The sequence below is a fragment of the Cherax quadricarinatus genome, chromosome 5 (genome assembly GCF_038502225.1).
Source record: "Cherax quadricarinatus isolate ZL_2023a chromosome 5, ASM3850222v1, whole genome shotgun sequence".
Lineage (NCBI taxonomy): Eukaryota > Metazoa > Arthropoda > Malacostraca > Decapoda > Parastacidae > Cherax > Cherax quadricarinatus.
The window spans coordinates 58,006,141-58,029,632 of record NC_091296.1 but is presented as its reverse complement, the minus strand read 5'-3'; the positions used below and the strand labels follow the sequence as shown (position 1 = coordinate 58,029,632).

The window sequence follows — 23,492 nt, the reverse complement described above, 5'->3', positions numbered from 1 at the left end:
ATACTGAGTGACCTTGCTGCCTGGGATACTGAGTGACCTTGCTGCCTGGGATACTGAGTGACCTTGCTGCCTGGGATACTGAGTGACCTTGCTGCCTGGGATACTGAGTGACTTTGCTGCCTGGGATACTGAGTGACCTTACTGCCTGCGATACTGAGTGACCTTGCTGCCTGGGATACTGAGTGATCTTGCTGCTTGGGATACTGAGTGACCTTGCTGCCTGGGATACTGAGTGACCTTGCTGCTTGGGATACTGAGTGATCTTGCTGCCTGGGGTACTGAGTGACCTTACTGCCTGGGATACTGAGTGACCTTGCTGCCTGGGATACTGAGTGACCTTGCTGCCTGGGATACTGAGTGACCTTGCTACCTTTCATACTGAGTGACCTTGCTGCCTGGGATACTGAGTGACCTTGCTGCCTGGGATACTGAGTGACCTTGCTGCCTGGGATACTGAGTGACCTTGCTGCCTGGGATACTGAGTGACCTTGCTGCCTGGGATACTGAGTGACATTGCTGCCTGCTGAGTGACCTTGCTACCTGGATACTGAGTGACCTTGCTGCCTGGGATACTGAGTGACCTTGCTGCCTGGGATACTGAGTGACCTTGCTGCCTGGGATACTGAGTGACCTTGCTGCCTGGGATACTGAGTGACCTGCCTGGGATACTGAGTGACCTTGGGGGATACTGAGTCACCTTGCTGCCTTGGGATACTGAGTGACCTTGCTGCCTGGGATACTGAGTGACCTTGCTGCCTGGGATACTGAGTGACCTTGCTGCCTGGGATACTGAGTGACCTTGCTGCCTGGGATACTGAGTGACCTTGCTGCCTTGGGATACTGAGTGACCTTGCTGCCTGGGATACTGAGTGACCTTGCTGCCTGGGATACTGAGTGACATTGCTGCCTGGGATACTGAGTGACCTTGCTGCCTGGGATACTGAGTGACCTTGCTGCCTGGGATACTGAGTGACCTTGCTGCCTGGGATACTGAGTGACCTTGCTGCCTGGGATACTGAGTGACATTGCTGCCTGGGATACTGAGTGACCTTGCTGCCTGGGATACTGAGTGACCTTGCTGCCTGGGATACTGAGTGACCTTGCTGCTTGGGATACTGAGTGACCTTGCTGCCTGGGATACTGAGTGACCTTGCTGCCTGGGATACTGAGTGACCTTGCTGCCTGGGATACTGAGTGACCTTACTGCCTGGGATACTGAGTGACCTTGCTACCTTTCATACTGAGTGACCTTGCTGCCTGAGATACTGAGTGACCTTGCTGCCTGGGATACTGAGTGACCTTCCTGCCTGGGATACTGAGTGACCTTGCTGCCTGGGATACTGAGTGACCTTGCTGCCTGGGATACTGAGTGACCTTGCTGCCTGGGATACTGAGTGACCTTGCTGCCTGGGATACTGAGTGACTTTGCTGCCTGGGATACTGAGTGACCTTACTGCCTGCGATACTGAGTGACCTTGCTGCCTGGGATACTGAGTGACCTTGCTGCTTGGGATACTGAGTGACCTTGCTGCCTGGGATACTGAGTGACCTTGCTGCTTGGGATACTGAGTGACCTTGCTGCCTGGGGTACTGAGTGACCTTACTGCCTGGGATACTGAGTGACCTTGCTGCCTGGGATACTGAGTGACCTTGCTGCCTGGGATACTGAGTGACCTTGCTACCTTTCATACTGAGTGACCTTGCTGCCTGGGATACTGAGTGACCTTGCTGCCTGGGATACTGAGTGACCTTGCTGCCTGGGATACTGAGTGACCTTGCTGCCTGGGATACTGAGTGACCTTGCCGCCTGGGATACTGAGTGACCTTGCTGCCTGGGATACTGAGTGATCTTGCTGCTTGGGATACTGAGTGACCTTACTGCCTGGGATACTGAGTGACCTCGCCGCCTGGGATACTAAGTGACCTTGCTACCTGGGATACTGAGTGTCCTTGCTACCTGGGATACCGAGTGACCTTGCTGCCTGGGATACTGAGTGACCTTGCTGCCTGGGATACTGAGTGACCTTGCTGCCTGGGATACTGAGTGACCTTGCTACCTGGATACTGAGTGACCTTGCTACCTGGGATACTGAGTGACCTTGCTGCCTGGGATACTGAGTGACCTTGCCGCCTGGGATACTAAGTGACCTTGCTACCTGGGATACTGAGTGACCTTGCTACCTGGGATACCGAGTGACCTTGCTGCCTGAGATACTGAGTGACCTTGCTGCCTGGGATACTGAGTGACTTTGCTGCCTGGGATACTGAGTGACTTTGCTACCTGGGATACTGAGTGACCTTGCTGCCTGGGATACTGAGTGACCTTGCTGCCTGGGATACTGAGTGACCTTGCTGCCTGGGATACTGAGTGACCTTGCTACCTTGAATACTGAGTGACCTTGCTGCCTAGGATGCTGAGTGACCTTACTGCCTGGGATACTGAGTGACCTTGCTGCCTGGGATACTGAGTGACCTTGCTACCTTGGATACTGAGTGACCTTGCTGCCTAGGATACGGAGTGACCTTTCTGCCTGGGATACTGAGTGACCTTGCCGCCTGGGATACTGAGTGACCTTGCTGCCTGGGATACTGAGTGACCTTGCTACCTTATATACTGAGTGACCTTGCTGCCTAGGATACGGAGTGACCTTTCTGCCTGGGATACTGAGTGACCTTGCTGCCTGGGATACTGAGTGATGGACGGCACCAATGGCTGCAGGGGTCGTGGAGGATCACCAGGCAGGAGGGTGAAGGATGTGAGGAGAAGTTTGATGGATAATAAACGGGTGATGGATGACGACAAGGGTGGAAATGTTGAGGAAGAGATCCGATGACTGGATGTAAGCAGGTCAGTGCTTGGAGGTAGATGTGAGATCCCTCGGTGGTGGTATGAATTAGGCAAGATAATGAAGAGAGATGTATGAGTTGACAGTAGTGGATGAAGACCCTCCTCTCCTCCTCCAGCCAGTCCTGATCCACTGCAGTCTACCCAGGCTGAAGACCAATATAATAAGACCTCCCTCCCGCCAGTCCTGATCCAATACAGTCTAACCAGACTGAAGACCAGCCGACGGTAGACCTTCCTAGCCATTCGGATACCCGCCAGCTTACCCCAGGCTGTAGACTTAGTGTTGTCCTCCCAGCATCTCCAAACTAGAGCTCCAACATTTTGATTCCCTCGTCTCTCCATTTTCCCCCTCACAGTAACTGGTGCTGTCACTAACACTGCTGCACACCTGCACGCATCTCTCTCACTGTTTTCTGAGGGGCTGTGCAGCCGCACTACACTGACCCAATAGAGTTTAAGACACGCTACCCAGCAGCTGGAAATCGATCTCCCGTAAACACAGTAAGTTTGGTATGATTCCATCAAATTGAGGTTAGATAAGTACACAAACAACCCACATATGACGAGGTTTCGGTTCGACTTAGACCGTTTACAAGTTACAAGTCACATGTGACTTGTAGTTTGAGTGTTAAAGGAGGCCGTGAGGTCATGCTCAAGCCGATCAGAACAGAAATCCGGGAGTGATCTATGTAAAACTGATCAGAGTGCACCTGCACCTGCCAGTCGTCGCATGATCCTTGTCCAGGTATTATTGCACCAGCGTTGAAAATTTGAAGCCGAACGAATGAAGTGTTTTTAATTTATAAACATAACAAAAAATATTGAATGAAGCAAGAAGATATCATGCAACCACTTAAAGGAATACCTCAGGGATACCTAACACATAGCACCTTCCTCCTAGCACCACTCACCTTCCTCTCTCTCTCTCTCTCTCTCTCTCTCTCTCTTTTCTATCTTCCATGACTTCCATCTTTCATCTTCCATCTCCATCCATCCTAGAAGCCTCCAGTTCCTGCCTTGTATCACCTCTCCACCTCTCACACACTTCTCCACCTCTCACACACTTCTCCACTCTGATTTACCTCCTTATTCTCTCTCTCTCTTTTTACACAGGGTTTATAAGGTTAAGTAAAGGGTTCCTAACTTGATTTACAAGCTAAAAGCTTATAAATAAGGTTAGGAACTTTTTCTTTGTCTCTGTCTCTCTTTCTCTCTCTCTCTATATATATATATATCTATTTGTCTATCTATCTGTCTATCTCTCCATCTTACATCCTTCACGCCCCACGTCTGCAAAATCCTTCTGTCTGTAATATACAATATCAGATATACGTGTTAGAGTTTAAATTTGTAAGTCAACATGTTTTTTTAATGCACTCTCGTTGCAGTGTGTCCCAAGCTTTCCCAATCCTCACTTCATTTTGGAAAACCCACGTTGTTTCATTATTCGATGCGGTCACTGATAACGCCGCTACACATCATGTTCTTCACTCTTCACTCTCAACACGGAATTAATAAACTGCTGCATTAAGCTTCTAGGGAGAATATAAACATTAAATACTTCACTTTATTACCTAATAAAATACAAAGGTAAGTCAACTTTGGAACTTCGATGTCTCCTACTGGTGAGGGAGAAGGGTAGACGAGGTGGGTTAAATTATTAGCCCTGTCTCACGATATCGTAATGACACGATATGGTATGGTTTATTACCCCTGTACTAAGTGAGGAAGAAATGAGGAAGATGATTCAAATAAGGTACGTGAGTCAGTGTAGAGCTGAGAACAAGATGCCATCCTTGACCAGAAGGTAAAAGAATTCTGAAACTGTCCATGACCGTGTAAGACTTAAATTTTTATTAGAGACTACGATGGACGGGGCAGCTGATGGGTCTCTGATACACTTCCTGGTCATGGGGGACTATAAAAAAATAAGATTATTGATGTCCAGCATGATCTGAATGTTAATAAACAGCCCTGGGTTAGTAAAATATCTGTTTAATATACGATAGCACTTATTGACGGCTTTGAAAATTAAATTAATTATAAGAGTATAATCTTGACGTACCTGTCAGGTGATATATGCGTCCCTTGATGCGCTGTGACTCACACTTATCTGTAAGTGGACTCACACTTTCCTGTAAGTGTGAGTCCACTTCGAGTAAAGAACACTTCTACACGTGATATTATTATTAAGTGAATAGAAATAGCCCTTTAATAAACTCTCAGTTTTACGACATAAGTGTCATAATTATGGGCCAAAATGCGGCCCGGTTGTTACTAAGTTTTTGATGGTGAGCGAGGACGCTTGGGTGCCTGTCCTGGCCTGGCCCGGCCCGGCCTGGCCTGGCCTGGCCTGGTTTAGTTAGCCGGGGACCTGCCACTAGCAACACCGTCCCTCCAGTATACTATATTCCAGTATCTAAAAGTCAAATGCACTGATCGCCGTTTATTTTTTACAATTTTGGTTGGCAATTCCTTGTTATGGTTGGTTGGATAAATGGATATAGAGACTATTGACTACACCAGGATTACGGCGGTACGTAACCTGTGCTCCACTAGTTAATAAATCTTTAATCCTTAAAGCAAGGATTAAAGTAATCTTTCAACATAGTATAGTAAGGATTAAAGTAATATTTGAACAGAGTTATGTACGGTGAGAGAAATGTACCTCTGGGTATCCTACATATCCTGCAGTGTAGATAGTGGAGATAGTAGAAGAATAGGAGGGATGGGGGAGAGAATAGTGGGGGAGGGGAGAGGAACAGCAGCAGTGAAAAGACAGGTGGGTCCCAGTAGTTCATGACAGGTGGGTCCCAGTAGTTCATGACAGGTGGGGAGGACCAGTAAGACATGACAGGTGGGGCCCAGTAGTTCATGACAGGTGGGTCCCAGTAGTTCATGACAGGTGGGGAGGACCAGTAGGACATGACAGGTGGGGCCCAGTAGTTCATGACAGGTGGGTCCCAGTAGTTCATGACAGGTGGGGCCCAGTAGTTCATGACAGGTGGGTCCCAGTAGTTCATGACAGGTGGGGCCCAGTAGTTCATGACAGGTGGGTCCCATTAGTTCATGACAGGTGGGGCCCAGTAGTTCATGACAGGTGGGGCCCAGTAGTTCATGACAGGTGGGTTCCAGTAGTTCATGACAGGTGGGGCCCAGTAGTTCATGACAGGTGGGTCCCAGTAGTTCATGACAGGTGGGGCCCAGTAGTTCATGACAGGTGGGTCCCAGTAGTTCATGACAGGTGGGTCCCAGTAGTTCATGACAGGTGGGGCCCAGTAGTTCATGACAGGTGGGTCCCAGTAGTTCATGACAGGTGGGGCCCAGTAGTTCATGACAGGTGGGTCCCAGTAGTTCATGACAGGTGGGGCCCAGTAGTTCATGACAGGTGGGGCCCAGTAGTTCATGACAGGTGGGTCCCAGTAGTTCATGACAGGTGGGTCCTGGTAGTTCATGACAGGTGGGGCCCAGTAGTTCATGACAGGTGGGTCCCGGCAGTTCATGACAGGTGGGGCCCAGTAGTTCATGACAGCTGGGTCCCAGTAGTTCATGACAGGTGGGGAGGACCAGTAGGACATGACAGGTGGAGCCCAGTAGTTCATGAAAGGTGGGTCCCAGTAGTTCATGGCAGGTGGGTCCCGGTAGTTCATGACAGGTGGGGCCCAGTAGTTCATGACAGTTGGGGAGGACCAGTAGGACATGACAGGTGGGGCCCAGTAGTTCATGACAGGTGGGGGCCTAGTAGTTCATGACAGGTGGGTCCCGGGAGTTCATGACAGGTGGGTCCCAGTAGACTGTGACAGGTGGGTCCCAGTAGACCGTGACAAGTGGGTCCCAGTAGACCGTGACAGGTGGGTCCCAGTAGACCGTGACAGGCGGGTCCCAGTAGACTGTGACAGGTGGGTCCCAGTAGACCGTGACAGGTGAGTCCCGGTAGTTCATGACAGGTGGGTCCCAGTAGACTGTGACAGGTGGGTCCCAGTAGACCGTGACAGGTGGGGCCCAGTAGACTGTGACATGTGGGTCCCAGTAGACAGAGACAGGTGGGTCCCGGTAGTTCATGACAGGTGGGTCCCAGTAGACTGTGACAGGTGGGTCCCAGTAGACCGTGACAGGTGGGTCCCGGTAGTTCATGACAGGTGGGGGCCTAGTAGTTCATGACAGGTGGGTCCCGGGAGTTCATGACAGGTGGGTCCCAGTAGACTGTGACAGGTGGGTCCCAGTAGACCGTGACAAGTGGGTCCCAGTAGACCGTGACAGGTGGGTCCCAGTAGACCGTGACAGGTGGGTCCCAGTAGACTGTGACAGGTGGGTTCCAGTAGACCGTGACAGGTGGGTCCCAGTAGACCGTGACAGGTAGGTCCCAGTAGACCGTGACAGGTGGGTCCCAGTAGACCGTGACAGGTGGGTCCCAGTAGACCGTGACAGGTGGGTCCCAGTAGACCGTGACAGGTGGGTCCCAGTAGACCGTGACAGGTGGGTCCCAGTAGACCGTGACAGGTGGGTCGCAGTAGACCGTGACAGGTGGGTCCCAGTAGACTCTGGCAAGTGAGTCCCAGTAGACCGTGACAGGTGGGTCCCAGTAGACCGTGACAGGTGGGGCCCAGTAGACCGTGACAGGTGGGTCCCAGTAGACCGTGACAGGTGGGTTCCAGTAGACCGTGACAGGTGGGTCCTAGTAGTTCATGACAGGTGGGTCCCAGTAGACCGTGACAGGTGGGTCCCAGTAGACCGTGACAGGTGGGTCCCAGTAGACCGTGACAGGTGGGTCGCAGTAGACCGTGACAGGTGGGTCCCAGTAGACTGTGACAAGTGGGTCCCAGTAGACCGTGACAGGTGGGTCCAAGTAGACCGTGACAGGTGGGGCCCAGTAGACCGTGACAAATGGGTCCCAGTAGACCGTGACAGGTGGGTCCCACTAGACCGTGACAGGAGGGGCCCAGTAGACTGTGACAGGTGGGGCCCAGTAGACCGTGACAGGTGGGGGGCCAGTAGACCGTGACAGGTGGGGCCCAGTAGACCGTGACAGGTGGGTCCCAGTAGACCTTGACAGGTGGGGCCCAGTAGACCGTGACAGGTGGGTCCCAGTAGACCTTGACAGGTGGGTCCCAGTAGACCGTGACAGGTGGGTCCCAGTAGACCGTGACAGGTGGGGCCCAGTAGACCGTGACAGGTGGGGCCCAGTAGACAGTGACAGGTGGGTCCCAGTAGACCGTGACAGGCAGGTCCCAGTAGACCGTGGCAGGTGGGTCCCAGTAGACCGTGACAGGTGGGTCCCAGTAGACCGTGACAGGTGGGGCCCAGTAGACCGTGACAGGTGGGTCCCAGTAGACCGTGACAGGTGGGTCCCAGTAGACCGTGACAGGTGGGTCTCAGTAGACCGTGACATGTGGGTCCCAGTAGACCGTGACAGGTGGGTCTCAGTAGACCGTGACAGGTGGGTCCCAGTACTTCATGACAGGTGGGTCCCAGTAGACCGTGACAGGTGGGTCCCAGTAAACCGTGACAGGTGGGTCCCAGTAGACCGTGACAAGTGGGTCCCAGTAGACCGTGACAGGTGGGTCCCAGTAGACCGTGACAGGTGGGGCCCAGTAGACCGTGACAGGTGGGTCCCAGTAGACCGTGACAGGTGGGTCCCAGTAGACCGTGACAGGTGGGTCTCAGTAGACCGTGACATGTGGGTCCCAGTAGACCGTGACAGGTGGGTCTCAGTAGACCGTGACAGGTGGGTCCCAGTACTTCATGACAGGTGGGTCCCAGTAGACCGTGACAGGTGGGTCCCAGTAAACCGTGACAGGTGGGTCCCAGTAGACCGTGACAAGTGGGTCCCAGTAGACCGTGACAGGTGGGTCCCAGTAGACCGTGACAAGTGGGTCCCAGTAGACCGTGACAAGTGGGTCCCAGTAGACCGTGACAAGTGGGTCCCAGTAGACCGTGACAGGTGGATCCCAGTAGACCGTGACAGGTGGGTCCCAGTAGACCGTGACAGGTGGGTCCCAGTAGACCGTGACAGGTGGGTCCCAGTAGACCGTGACAGGTGGGTCTCAGTAGACCGTGACATGTGGGTCCCAGTAGACCGTGACAGGTGGGTCTCAGTAGACCGTGACAGGTGGGTCCCAGTACTTCATGACAGGTGGGTCCCAGTAGACCGTGACAGGTGGGTCCCAGTAAACCGTGACAGGTGGGTCCCAGTAGACCGTGACAAGTGGGTCCCAGTAGACCGTGACAGGTGGGTCCCAGTAGACCGTGACAGGTGGGGCCCAGTAGACCGTGACAGGTGGGTCCCAGTAGACCGTGACAGGTGGGTCCCAGTAGACCGTGACAGGTGGGTCTCAGTAGACCGTGACATGTGGGTCCCAGTAGACCGTGACAGGTGGGTCTCAGTAGACCGTGACAGGTGGGTCCCAGTACTTCATGACAGGTGGGTCCCAGTAGACCGTGACAGGTGGGTCCCAGTAAACCGTGACAGGTGGGTCCCAGTAGACCGTGACAAGTGGGTCCCAGTAGACCGTGACAGGTGGGTCCCAGTAGACCGTGACAAGTGGGTCCCAGTAGACCGTGACAAGTGGGTCCCAGTAGACCGTGACAAGTGGGTCCCAGTAGACCGTGACAGGTGGATCCCAGTAGACCGTGACAGGTGGGTCCCAGTAGACCGTGACAGGTGGGTCCCAGTAGACCGTGACAGGTGGGTCCCAGTAGACCGTGACAAGTGGGTCCCAGTAGACCGTGACAAGTGGGTCCCAGTAGACCGTGACAGGTGGGTCCCAGTAGACCGTGACAGGTGGGTCCCAGTAGACCGTGACAAGTGGGTCCCAGTAGACCGTGACAAGTGGGTCCCAGTAGACCGTGACAGGTGGATCCCAGTAGACCGTGACAGGTGGGTCCCAGTAGACCGTGACAGGTGGGTCCCAGTAGACCGTGACAGGTGGGTCCCAGTAGACCGTGACAAGTGGGTCCCAGTAGACCGTGACAAGTGGGTCCCAGTAGACCGTGACAGGTGGGTCCCAGTAGACCGTGACAAGTGGGTCCCAGTAGACCGTGACAAGTGGGTCCCAGTAGACCGTGACAAGTGGGTCCCAGTAGACCGTGACAGGTGGGTCCCAGTAGACCGTGACAGGTGGGTCCCAGTAGACCATGACAGGTGGGTCCCAGTAGACCATGACAGGTGGGTCCCAGTAGACCATGACAGGTGGGTCCCAGTAGACCATGACAGGTGGGTCCCAGTAGACCATGACAGGTGGGTCCCAGTAGACCATGACAGGTGGGTCCCAGTAGACCATGACAGGTGGGTCCCAGTAGACCATGACAGGTGGGTCCCAGTAGACCGTGACAGGTGGGGCCCAGTAGACCATGACAGGTGGGTCCCAGTAGACCATGACAGGTGGGGCCCAGTAGAACAGGGAGAAGCGGCAGACACCCAGACAACAATATTAATCAACTTCACCCATTAGTATACATTAGTATACATTAAAATTTCCTATATTAATACATTAGTGTACTCGAGATATTATAAACATTAATCACTATGGCTGAATGTACTTAATGTACAATAGTAAAGAGTGAACGTAATGTACAGACGGGTACAGACAACATCATAAGATAGCAGTACCTTCTTGCTGGGTTGTTTTGACTACACAAACCTGCTTGTTGTTACTAATTAATTCTAGTGCAATTTACACTTTCAGTTACTATTAAAATGTTCTATTAATAAGCTAACAATATTCAATAAACGAGTTTGTTGAAAAGGCCAAGAGCCACACTTAATTAACTCATTCAGGGGCGGCATTTGGACCCTGAAATTCAGGTTGGTGTCGCAGGGGTTATGTACTCCTGGAAAATGTAATGGACAATCAAGTTCGGTATAAACCCTGGCAATTAATACCGAGAAGTTGGTTTAGAAAGACACTCTAGCAAACACTGGGACATATTTATTAGACAACGTTTCTGACCTGGAACCTTGGTCACTTCTAACACACAGAGAGTCATAATAACAGTATAGTTATGGGCAGAAAGTGTGGGTGAGAGTGACACATAGTGACCAACGTTTCTGACCTGGAACCTTGGTCACTTCTAACACACAGAGAGTCATAATAACAGTATAGTTATGGGCAGAAAGTGGGGTGAGAGTGACACATAGTGACCTGAAAAATACACTGAAGCTGGAATATACTTAATGTCAAAATACACACTGGTATACATAATACTTATCCAGGCAAGACCAACCTGCGACACACAGGAATCACTTGACGTCATTAACCTCGTGTCATCATCTCAAATAAGTCTCCCTTGCATTTGTCAGCTCACTGTATCACACTCAACCCTCCGCCTATATTCTGTTATTGTCAACGTTTGTGTTAAACGTGATCAAGGTCGCGACCGAAACGTTTTCTAATATATGTCGTTCTAGTTTTTGTTCACGGTTGTTTTTAAACTAATATTCAAGTTTAATGCAAGAAAGGGTAGGATAACTCCTGTTTCTTGGATTAAAAGCCTTTAGCTGGCATCATCTGGGAACGTTCTAAGAAAGGATCACATTATTCTCTGTGGTTCTTAATCTTAAATCCCATTAACCAAGGGAAAAGGTGTTCACAGGTGTTCACTCCAACACTATCCTGTGTTCACTTCAGCACTACCTCGTGTTCACAGGTGTGCACATGTTCGTAAGTTTGTCTTATGTTGGCAAGTGTTCAGTTCACCACTACCCTGTGTTCACAGGTGTTCACTTCAACACGACAGACGAGGCCATGATCGAGGAGATCACGACGGCCATGACGGTGTTCGTGTGGGGATTAACTGGTCACGTCAATGACGAGGCTACCAGAGGGGTAACGCCTTCGCTGTCACCTGCACTCTCTTGCGATACGGGAGATGCTCGCTGGAGAGGCGGTGAGAAGTTCTACAGGTAGGTCCTCTGTCCTGGGTCCTGTGGGTACTCTCCCTGGGTCCTGTGGGGTCCTCTCCTTGATCTTTACGTCGTGTTCTCATCTGTTATCTGCCTCCTGTTACATTTTCGTTTCCTCCATCTTTCACCATCCTTTCTTCCTCTCATCGCTATCTTCCTCCACTGTCAGTCTCCACGGTGCTGCTGCTGCTGCTGCTGCTGCTCTTGTTTCAATTATCTTAAGATTCAGAACTTCCCAAACATCTCTTTACTTCCCCGACACCGTGTCCGTCCTCCTTGATCCTCCTCTGACCAGGTCTCGCAGAACTGCGGTCTCCTCGTCTTTCCTGAGAGGAAGGAAGGGAGAAAAGGAAGGAGGGAAGAACATTGATGCTGGCAAACACTTCCTGATTTAAAATTGAAGTTACATTTCTATTCTTCGTATGAAACCTTATTACCTCCACATTCACCTCGCCCTGATTGGCCTCTGTTGGAATGACTTTTATAAAGTGCCTCCAAATAGTTAGATTTTTAAATGCGGTTGAAAAAGTACACGAGAAGCGGCTTTATAAAAGTCTCTGTTCTATTTTGAATGTACTTTTTCAGCCATAATTCCGAAAAAATCATACCTCACAGAGAGGCTTTACGATAAAACTTAGTGTAATGTTAATAATGATACTAGGATTCGGTTTAAGACTTCAGATTTATTATTTTTTTCGCCCTGGCTGGGATATAAAGAGTACGGATTCGTATCTTTCATATTTCTGCTAAAATTTTAAATCTGTCTGATACTGCTAATAAGAGACTTCGATTTGTTGGGTCAGGTTCCTGAAGAACGTAAGCATCGACTACCGGGGAGAGCTGCCCACGCCCAAGCTGGAGTTCAACACAGATGGCACCAGACGAGCCGTCAAGCTCAAAATCATGAATCTGAGACCTGACGTCTCACGCAAGCTCACCTGGGAAGAGGTAGGTCTCTTTCCAATGTAAAATTGTTGACTTGGTAAGCGATTTGACTGAGACAGTCAAGTATCCTTATATACTTAGGCTGTAGCCGGTTTTTGCTGTTATCTCTCGCTGCTGGGGTTCGTCAGGAAACAGGAACAAGTGTTTCCTGACGCGGGTCTTAGTTATATGATGACCCACAGCTGGAGCTTCTAGTCATCTGACTGACGCCTTCCACTGGTTTACCAGTCCACCACTTTAAAAATTATGCTTATTGTTATAAGCATTTCTTTACCTATATGTATGTATAGGGAAATGTATGAACATTGTTGTGTCCGGTGGATGGTGGACGTGTGGACATTCTGGTGCCTCACAGAGCATCGTAAGTAGGCCTGCAATTAGACATAATCCAAACAAGCTACAGTTTAGAGCCTCAAATTCTGAAGGAGCCTCTCGAAATTTTAGAAAAAAATTTTTAATTTGTTTATGCCTGAATCGGTCTCTGAAAGCATATCTGATAACACTTCTTGCATTAATTATCGACAATTAACAAAAATATAAAAATTAATATAGAATTTAAGAAGTTAGCTTAACTTTTGTGGAAATTAGTGACGAATTTTTCGTTTAAAATCAAAGCAATGAAAAATTATAATATGATTTCTTAAGTTTTACCAGAGTTAATGAGGTTAACTCCGATAAAGTTATGGCAATTACATCTAGCAACATCATTTTACTCCTGGGAATTAAATACACCCTGCCAGCCCACACGGGTTTGTTACGGCGCATCTGGGTGGCAGTTTTGCCAAGATCTGTTGTTACACAGTCTTATTCACTGTTAACACCTGCCAGATATGGCCTCTAAAACTTCCCATAGTTTAGGTCCTAACCGTGTCTAAATACGGCCTTGATTCTTGGGAAGATCATGTGTACGTGTTCTCCTTCAGCGGAAGACAGAAAAAGATTATTAGGAGGTGAGTGGATTTTTCCTGTCTCCTAATAATTACTATCGCATTTGTTTTGTCTGCTTTCGTAAGATGACGTCCAGGATCTTCCTTTAATTCATGGTATAACTTAACAAATACAAGTGTATTTGTTATACATGAATTAAGGAAAGATCCTTATGAAAGCTGACAAAAAAAAATATGTTAGTAATTATGGATAAGGTAGATTATAGTGGAAAAATAAGCATCATTAGAAGACAGGGGAACTGACGTGCCCCTTAAAGAAACCGTGAATAAGAGGTTTTGCCATAGTTATTTTTTCAGAGTCTTATGTTAACCTTAGTGGCTAACAAGCAGGTTAGCCTTAGTGGTTAACATATAGGTTAACCTAAGAAACAGTGCCACTTCTCACAAATCTATACGTTTTCCTGGGAGGAGGTAACTCTCTGCCAACATCTCTTGCTTCACGGATGCTGCTAGATGTTACACTGGCACCAGCATCAACTAACACAACATCTAACCTTTCTCAAACGAACACAAATCGGTGAAGCAATTAGAGAACGTTTCGGTCCTCCCTGGCCTAGTATCAAGTCATTCCTTACATGTATCCGGAAAGGACTGAAACGCCCTCCAGATTCATAATCCCCACATTTGTACCTTAACTGTGATTGCTTCTAGTCACGGTGACTGATTTTCGTGCACCTGACGACCTGTCACCCCCGTCACTTCTACACTGGCGAGTGATCACCAAGTCGACTTTATCCACTAAATCCTGAGCTTCATTATGCAGTCATTTGGGTGTTTTGTGGCCCATGGGATGAGGATTTTTAGAGTGAAACTCGACTAATGGATTTCCGAACCTCAAAAAAGCCCTGGCTGGTAATGGAATGTTGATTATTTGTGTTTATAACGAGACACGGTTCTTATATACCAGGAACGGCTCTTATATACCAGGAATTTGAAGTGGGTAGGAAGGCAAGTATTTCCAACATGTATTGTTAAAAAAGACACTTGCTTCTGAAAATGTCGACTAATAATATAGATTTACTCTTCAGTAATTGTTTCTCGTATGAATATCATGTCTGTGTTTTTCGAAGTGTCTAATGAGAGCGAGGTCACTGTCATTACAAGAGAGAAGGAAATGTGATATTGGAAAACGTATTTATATACGTGAAAACAATATAGAAGCTATGATGAAGAATTTTTAATGGTCAGTAGCTGTAAAAACTGATGAAAATATTAGTTCAGTGAAAGTTAATGATCGTATCATCAGATGCGAGGTAGTGGAATAATTTTGTTGTCGATTATTTGGGATCGTTGAAACATCAGCTATGTCGGCCACACTAAAATCATGCTAATTATTAACAGGAAAGCCTCTGTCCGCATTTCGGTCTTATGTCTGCTCATACTGAGTTGAGGTCCTTGAGATTCGAGCTTAGTGGTAGAGTATTATGTAAATTCTAAAATATTATGTGAATTGTGCAATAAAAAATAATATATTTTGGGTCAGTAGGGAAAAGTTTATTTTTGGGTAGCCGAAAAAAAAGAACTAACCAAGATTAGAAATTAAATTCTAGGTTAGGTTAACTTAAGTTACTTTACTGATTACAAAAAAAAAAATAATCATAGGCTCAGAATATAATTACGGCCATTGCAAAACAAAATTAATATTGAAAAAATTACATAAGAAGAAAAATAAGGGTGTGAAGTCAACCTATACGTCACTTTCGAGTGTTAGATATTGAGCTGAGACGAGGCCTCAACCCGCCTTTTTCATTGACAGTTTTTGATGTTGGTTCGTGCTAATATTTATTCCATTTGTGTGTTGTGTGGCAGGCAACACCTCAAGGCTGGCCTCGCTGCCGCTATAGTCTCCCAAACACTCTCGTATATGTCAATATTTTTTTGTATGTGACAAGCGATGGCTGTAATGGTGGCCTTGTTGACATCCTGTCATGTGGAGGATCGTGTGTGTGTGTGTGTGTGTGTGTGTGTGTGTGTGTGTGTGTGTGTGTGTGTGTGTGTGTGTGTGTGTGTGTGTGTGTGTGTGTGTGTGTTGTGTGTGTGTGTGTGTGTGTGTGTGTGTATGTGTGTGTGTATGTGTGTGTGTGTGTGTATGTGTGTGTGTGTACTCACCTAGTTGTACTCACCTAGTTGAGGTTGCGGGGGTCGAGTCCGAGCTCCTGGCCCCGCCTCTTCACTGATCGCTACTAGGTCACTCTCCCTGAGCCGTGAGCTTTATCATACCTCTGCTTAAAGCTATGTATGGATCCTGCCTCCACTACATCGCTTCCCAAACTATTCCACTTACTGACTACTCTGTGCCTGAAGAAATACTTCCTAACATCCCTGTGATTCATCTGTGTCTTCAGCTTCCAACTGTGTCCCCTTGTTACTGTGTCCAATCTCTGGAACATCCTGTCTTTGTCCACCTTGTCAATTCCTCTCAGTATTTTGTATGTCGTTATCATGTCCCCCCTATCTCTCCTGTCCTCCAGTGTCGTCAGGTTGATTTCCCTTAACCTCTCCTCGTAGGACATACCTCTTAGCTCTGGGATTAGTCTTGTTGCAAACCTTTGCACTTTCTCTAGTTTCTTCACGTGCTTGGCTAGGTGTGGGTTCCAAACTGGTGCCGCATACTCCAATATGGGCCTAACGTACACGGTGTACAGGGTCCTGAATGATTCCTTATTAAGATGTCGGAATGCTGTTCTGAGGTTTGCTAGGCGTCCATATGCTGCAGCAGTTATTTGGTTGATGTGCGCTTCAGGAGATGTGCCTGGTGTTATACTCACCCCAAGGTCTTTTTCCTTGAATGAGGTTTGTAGTCTCTGACCCCCTAGACTGTACTCCGTCTGCGGCCTTCTTTGCCCTTCCCCAATCTTCATGACTTTGCACTTGGTGGGATTGAACTCCAGGAGCCAATTGCTGGACCAGGTCTGCAGCCTGTCCAGATCCCTTTGTAGTTCTGCCTGGTCTTCGATCGAGTGAATTTTTCTCATCAACTTCACGTCATCTGCAAACAGGGACACCTCAGAGTCTATTCCTTCCGTCATGTCGTTCACAAATACCAGAAACAGCACTGGTCCTAGGACTGACCCCTGCGGGACCCCGCTGGTCACAGGTGCCCACTCTGACACCTCGCCACGTACCATGACTCGCTGCTGTCTTCCTGACAAGTATTCCCTGATCCATTGTAGTGCCTTCCCTGTTATCCCTGCTTGGTCCTCCAGTTTTTGCACCAATCTCTTGTGTGGAACTGTGTCAAACGCCTTCTTGCAGTCCAAGAAAATGCAATCCACCCACCCCTCTCTCTCTTGTCTTACTGCTGTCACCATGTCATAGAACTCCAGTAGGTTTGTGACACAGGATTTCCCGTCCCTGAAACCATGTTGGCTGCTGTTGATGAGATCATTCCTTTCTAGGTGTTCCACCACTCTTCTCCTGATAATCTTCTCCATGATTTTGCATACTATACATGTCAGTGACACTGGTCTGTAGTTTAATGCTTCATGTCTGTCTCCTTTTTTAAAGATTGGGACTACATTTGCTGTCTTCCATGCCTCAGGCAATCTCCCTGTTTCGATAGATGCATTGAATATTGTTGTTAGGGGTACACATAGCGCCTCTGCTCCCTCTCTCAATACCCATGGGGAGATGTTATCTGGCCCCATTGCCTTTGAGGTATCTAGCTCACTCAGAAGCCTCTTCACTTCTTCCTCGGTTGTGTGCACTGTGTCCAGCACTTGGTGGTGTGCCCCACCTCTCCGTCTTTCTGGAGTCCCTTCTGTCTCCTCTGTGAACACTTCTTTGAATCTCTTGTTGAGTTCTTCACATACTTCACGGTCATTTCTTGTTGTCTCTCCTCCTTCCTTCCTTAGCCTGATTACCTGGTCCTTGACTGTTGTTTTCCTCCTGATGTGGCTGTACAACAGTTTCGGGTCAGATTTGGCTTTCGCTGCTATGTCATTTTCATATTGTCTTTGGGCCTCCCTTCTTGTCTGTGCATATTCGTTTCTGGCTCTACGACTGTTCTCCTTATTCTCCTGGGTCCTTTGCCTTCTATATTTCTTCCATTCCCTAGCACACTTGGTTTTTGCCTCCCTGCACCTTTGGGTAAACCATGGGCTCATCCTGGCTTTTTCATTAATCCTGTTACCCTTGGGTACAAACCTCTCCTCAGCCTCCTTGCATTTTGTTGCTACATATTCCATCATCTCATTAACTGGCTTCCCTGCCAATTCTCTGTCCCACTGAACCCCGTTCAGGTAGTTCCTCATTCCTGTGTAGTCCCCTTTCTTGTAGTTTGGCTTCATTCGTCCTGGCCTTCCTGCTTCTCCCTCCACTTGTAGCTCTACTGTGTATTCGAAGCTTAAAACCACATGGTCACTGGCCCCAAGGGGTCTTTCATATATGATGTCCTCGATATCTGCACTACTGAAGGTGAATACTAAGTCCAGCCTTGCTGGTTCATCCTCTCCTCTCTCTCTTGTAGTGTCCCTTACGTGTTGGCACATGAAGTTTTCCAGTACCACCTCCATCATCTTAGCCCTCCATGTATCTTGGCCCCCATGTGGGTTCAAGTTCTCCCAATCGATCTCCTTGTGCTTAAAGTTACCCATGATCAGGAGCTTTGCCCTGCATGCATGAGCTCTTCTGGCCACTCTAGCCAGTGTGTCAACCATCGCTCTATTGCTCTCGTCGTACTCTTGCCTTGGCCTCCTGCTGTTCTGTGGTGTGTGTGTGTGTGTGTGTGTGTGTGTGTGTGTGTGTGTGTGTGTGTGTGTGTGTGTGTGTGTGTGTGTATGTGTGTGTGTGTGTGTGTGTGTGTGTGTGTGTGTGTGTGTGTGTGTGTATGTGTGTGTGCGTGTGTGTGTGTGTGTGTGTGTGTGTGTGTGTGTGTGTGTGTGTGTGTGTGTATGTGTGTGTGTGTGTGTGTGTGTGTGTGTGTGTGTGTGTGTATGTGTGTGTGTGTGTATGTGTGTGTGTGTGTGTGTGTGTGTGTGTGTGTGTGTGTGTGTGTGTGTGTGTGTGTACTCACCTAGTTGTACTCACCTAGTTGAGGTTGCGGGGGTCGAGTCCGAGCTCCTGGCCCCGCCTCTTCACTGATCGCTACTAGGTCACTCTCCCTGAGCCGTGAGCTCTATCATACCTCTGCTTAAAGCTATGTATGGATCCTGCCTCCACTACATCGCTTCCCAAACTATTCCACTTACTGACTACTCTGTGCCTGAAGAAATACTTCTGTATTAACACAAAATCCTGTTATCTTTAATTTCGAAAGTGGTGGACGGATAAGCCAGTGGAAGGCCTCGATCAGATGACCAAAAGCTGCAGTGGTGGGTCATCATGTGACTAAGACCCGCGTCATGAAACACTTGTCCTGTTTCCTGGCGAATCTTCCCAAAATTACCCTGAAAGACTCAGCTGTAATGAATAATTTATATTTCTAATACCTTTTGGGTATTAAAAATAATTAACCTTTACATCTAAAACTTTTTTTTTCTCCCTCCATTACATTTCTTTCCTCGCATTGGCCAGTAGGCCTGCTGCAGTGCTCCTTCTTTCATAAGTTTTTATGTTTAACTTCTTCCTAACTCCAATCACATCTACGTGTTCACCTTCCTAGTGATTACATGTTTCTCCACAGATAGGAGTGTGGCGGTCCAGTAAGGACGGAGGCCTGGAGGTGAAAGATATTGTCTGGCCTGGTTACTCCCACGTTCCTCCCAACGGTATACCTGAGAAGTTCCACCTAAAGGTCAGTGTGCCCTTGCTTATAGGTCAGGTTATACCTGAAAAGTCAATCTACCCCTGCTTGTAAGTCGGGTTATACCTTCAGGTCAGTCTAACCTTGCTTGTGAATCAGGTCATACCATAAGGTCAGTCTAACCCTGCTTGTGAATCAGGTCATACCATAAGGTCAGTTTAACCCTGCTTGTGAATCAGGTCATACCATAAGGTCAGTCTAACCCTGCTTGTGAATCAGGTCATACCATAAGGTCAGTCTAACCCTGCTTGTGAATCAGGTCATACCATAAGGTCAGTCTAACCCTGCTTGTGAATCAGGTCATACCATAAGGTCAGTCTAACCCTGCTTGTGAATCAGGTCATACCATAAGGTCAGTCTAACCCTGCTTGTGAATCAGGTCATACCATAAGGTCAGTCTAACCCTGCTTGTGAATCAGGTCATACCATAAGGTCAGTCTAACCCTGCTTGTGAATCAGGTCATACCATAAGGTCAGTCTAACCCTGCTTGTGAATCAGGTCATACCATAAGGTCAGTCTAACCCTGCTTGTGAATCAGGTCATACCATAAGGTCAGTCTAACCCTGCTTGTGAATCAGGTCATACCATAAGGTCAGTCTAACCCTGCTTGTGAATCAGGTCATACCATAAGGTCAGTCTAACCCTGCTTGTGAATCAGGTCATACCATAAGGTCAGTCTAACCCTGCTTGTGAATCAGGTCATACCATAAGGTCAGTCTAACCCTGCTTGTGAATCAGGTCATACCATAAGGTCAGTCTAACCCTGCTTGTGAATCAGGTCATACCATAAGGTCAGTCTAACCCTGCTTGTGAATCAGGTCATACCATAAGGTCAGTCTAACCCTGCTTGTGAATCAGGTCATACCATAAGGTCAGTCTAACCCTGCTTGTGAATCAGGTCATACCATAAGGTCAGTCTAACCCTGCTTGTGAATCAGGTCATACCATAAGGTCAGTCTAACCCTGCTTGTGAATCAGGTCATACCATAAGGTCAGTCTAACCCTGCTTGTGAATCAGGTCATACCATAAGGTCAGTCTAACCCTGCTTGTGAATCAGGTCATACCATAAGGTCAGTTTAACCCTGCTTGTGAATCAGGTCATACCATAAGGTCAGTCTAACCCTGCTTGTGAATCAGGTCATACCATAAGGTCAGTCTAACCCTGCTTGTGAATCAGGTCATACCATAAGGTCAGTCTAACCCTGCTTGTGAATCAGGTCATACCATAAGGTCAGTCTAACCCTGCTTGTGAATCAGGTCATACCATAAGGTCAGTCTAACCCTGCTTGTGAATCAGGTCATACCATAAGGTCAGTCTAACCCTGCTTGTAGATAAGGTCAGTGTGTGACCAGGGGTATGTCTAATGAAAAGATCTCTTCTAGCAGTGCCTCTGTATTTTGCCTAAAATCTGTATGTGTGTTTTTAGGATCCAACATCTCTTTCAACTTTAAGGATTTTTCAAAGTCATAGTCTGTAACGTACTAAAAGTGCTGTGAAAAAAGTATTTATTAAGAAGACATCGTACGTTATTATTATTATTAAATATTAGCCGGTATTCTCCCGGCCCGGGCCTTTTCCAAGTGGTGGCCCGGCCTTGGCTCCCTCTTTAGGGAGTGTCTGAGACCTAAGTCTCCCATGGGAGGAGGCACAAGTACCTCCTCATCTTTGGGACCAACTGTCCCCAGGCCTAGCCACAAGCTAGGCCTCTCTGGTCTGCCATCCCCGCCCCAAGGGGGCTAATGGGAATGACAGTCTTATGAGCTAAAAGCTCGGACTCAGGCACCTACCCTGCCCTAGAAGGGTTAGGCATGGTGTCGATCCACATCGTACGTCGCAGGTTGGGTGTGCGTTAACGACCACTGCAGACTATCAGGTGAACTACCCTCGCTACAACAAGTGGTCGGCGATGGCCTCGTTTACTAGATTAATGATCATTAAAGCGGGGAAAAGAAAAGCCAAAGTACTGAACGATGGTTGGGAGGGACGGGAGTGAGAGGGACGGGAGTGAGAGTGACGGGAGTGAGAGTGACGGGAGTGAGTGGGACGGGAGTGAGAGTGACGGGAGTGAGAGTGACGGGAGTGAGAGTGACGGGAGTGAGAGTGACGGGAGTGAGAGTGACGGGAGTGAGAGTGACGGGAGTGAGAGTGACGGGAGTGAGAGTGACGGAAGTGAGAGTGACGGGAGTGAGAGTGACGGGAGTGAGAGTGACGGGAGTGAGAGTGACGGGAGTGAGAGTGACTGGAGTGAGAGTGACGGGAGTGAGAGGGACGGGAGTGAGAGTGACGGGAGTGAGTGGGACGGGAGTGAGAGTGACGGGAGTGAGAGTGACGGGAGTGAGTGGGACGGGAGTGAGAGTGACGGGAGTGAGAGTGACGGGAGTGAGAGTGACGGGAGTGAGAGGGACGGGAGTGAGTGGGACGGGAGTGAGAGTGACGGGAGTGAGAGTGACGGGAGTGAGAGTGACGGGAGTGAGAGTGACGGGAGTGAGAGTGACGGGAGTGAGAGTGACGGGAGTGAGAGTGACGGGAGTGAGAGTGACGGGAGTGAGAGTGACGGGAGTGAGAGGGACGGGAGTGAGAGGGACGGGAGTGAGAGTGACGGGAGTGAGAGTGACGGGAGTGAGAGTGACGGGAGTGAGAGTGACGGGAGTGAGAGGGACGGAAGTGAGAGTGACGGGAGTGAGAGGGACGGGAGTGAGAGTGACGGAAGTGAGAGGGACGGGAGTGAGAGTGACGGAAGTGAGAGGGACGGGAGTGAGAGTGACGGAAGTGAGAGGGACGGGAGTGAGAGTGACGGGAGTGAGAGTGACGGGAGTGAGAGGGACGGAAGTGAGAGTGACGGGAGTGAGAGGGACGGGAGTGAGAGTGACGGAAGTGAGAGGGACGGGAGTGAGAGTGACGGAAGTGAGAGGGACGGGAGTGAGAGTGACGGAAGTGAGAGGGACGGGAGTGAGAGTGACGGGAGTGAGAGTGACGGGAGTGAGAGTGACGGAAGTGAGAGGGACGGGAGTGAGAGGGACGGGAGTGAGAGTGACGGGAGTGAGAGTGACGGGAGTGAGAGTGACGGGAGTGAGAGTGACGGGAGTGAGAGGGACGGAAGTGAGAGTGACGGGAGTGAGAGGGACGGGAGTGAGAGTGACGGAAGTGAGAGGGACGGGAGTGAGAGTGACGGAAGTGAGAGGGACGGGAGTGAGAGTGACGGAAGTGAGAGGGACGGGAGTGAGAGTGACGGGAGTGAGAGTGACGGGAGTGAGAGGGACGGAAGTGAGAGTGACGGGAGTGAGAGGGACGGGAGTGAGAGTGACGGAAGTGAGAGGGACGGGAGTGAGAGTGACGGAAGTGAGAGGGACGGGAGTGAGAGTGACGGAAGTGAGAGGGACGGGAGTGAGAGTGACGGGAGTGAGAGTGACGGGAGTGAGAGTGACGGAAGTGAGAGGGACGGGAGTGAGAGGGACGGGAGTGAGAGTGACGGGAGTGAGAGTGACGGGAGTGAGAGTGACGGAAGTGAGAGTGACGGGAGTGAGAAGGACGGAAGTGAGAGTGACGGGAGTGAGAGGGACGGGAGTGAGAGTGACGGAAGTGAGAGTGACGGGAGTGAGAGTGACGGAAGTGAGAGTGACGGAAGTGAGAGTGACGGGAGTGAGAGTGACGGAAGTGAGAGTGACGGAAGTGAGAGTGACGGGAGTGAGAGGGACGGGAGTGAGTGGGACGGGAGTAGGACGGGATGATATAAGGTAGACTCTTCTCTATAAAACAACACTGACACATAAAATGGTTAAATTTATAAACTTAATTTTAAGTGGTGGACGGGTAAGCCAGTGGAAGGCCTTGGTCAGACGACCAAAAGCTGCAGTGGCGGGTCATTATATGACTAAAGACTCTCCTCAGAAAACACCTGCCCTGTTTACTGACGAATCTTACCCAACCTAACGTACATAACAACACTTGATACATCCACTGTGTACTGCTACTATTACTATTACTACTACTACTGCTACTACTATTAATACTACTACTACAAATAAAGTAATGAAATGTATCAGCAATGAGAATATTGAGTAGAATTTCACTAGTTCATTTAGCATAGCATTTTCAAAGGTTTCC

At 49.0% G+C, this 23,492-nt stretch overlaps 1 protein-coding gene across 1 annotated transcript in view; it reads left to right on the top strand.

Annotated features, from left to right (window-relative positions):
* Nmdar2 (NMDA receptor 2) overlaps positions 1–23,492 on the top strand; it is a 408,938-nt gene that overhangs the window by 272,717 nt on the left and 112,729 nt on the right. Inside the window, exons 7-9 of the mRNA XM_070102705.1 lie at positions 11,564–11,750; positions 12,554–12,698; positions 19,266–19,376. Coding sequence (XP_069958806.1) covers positions 11,564–11,750; positions 12,554–12,698; positions 19,266–19,376 — 443 coding nt within the window. The remainder of the gene's footprint in view (positions 1–11,563; positions 11,751–12,553; positions 12,699–19,265; positions 19,377–23,492) is intronic.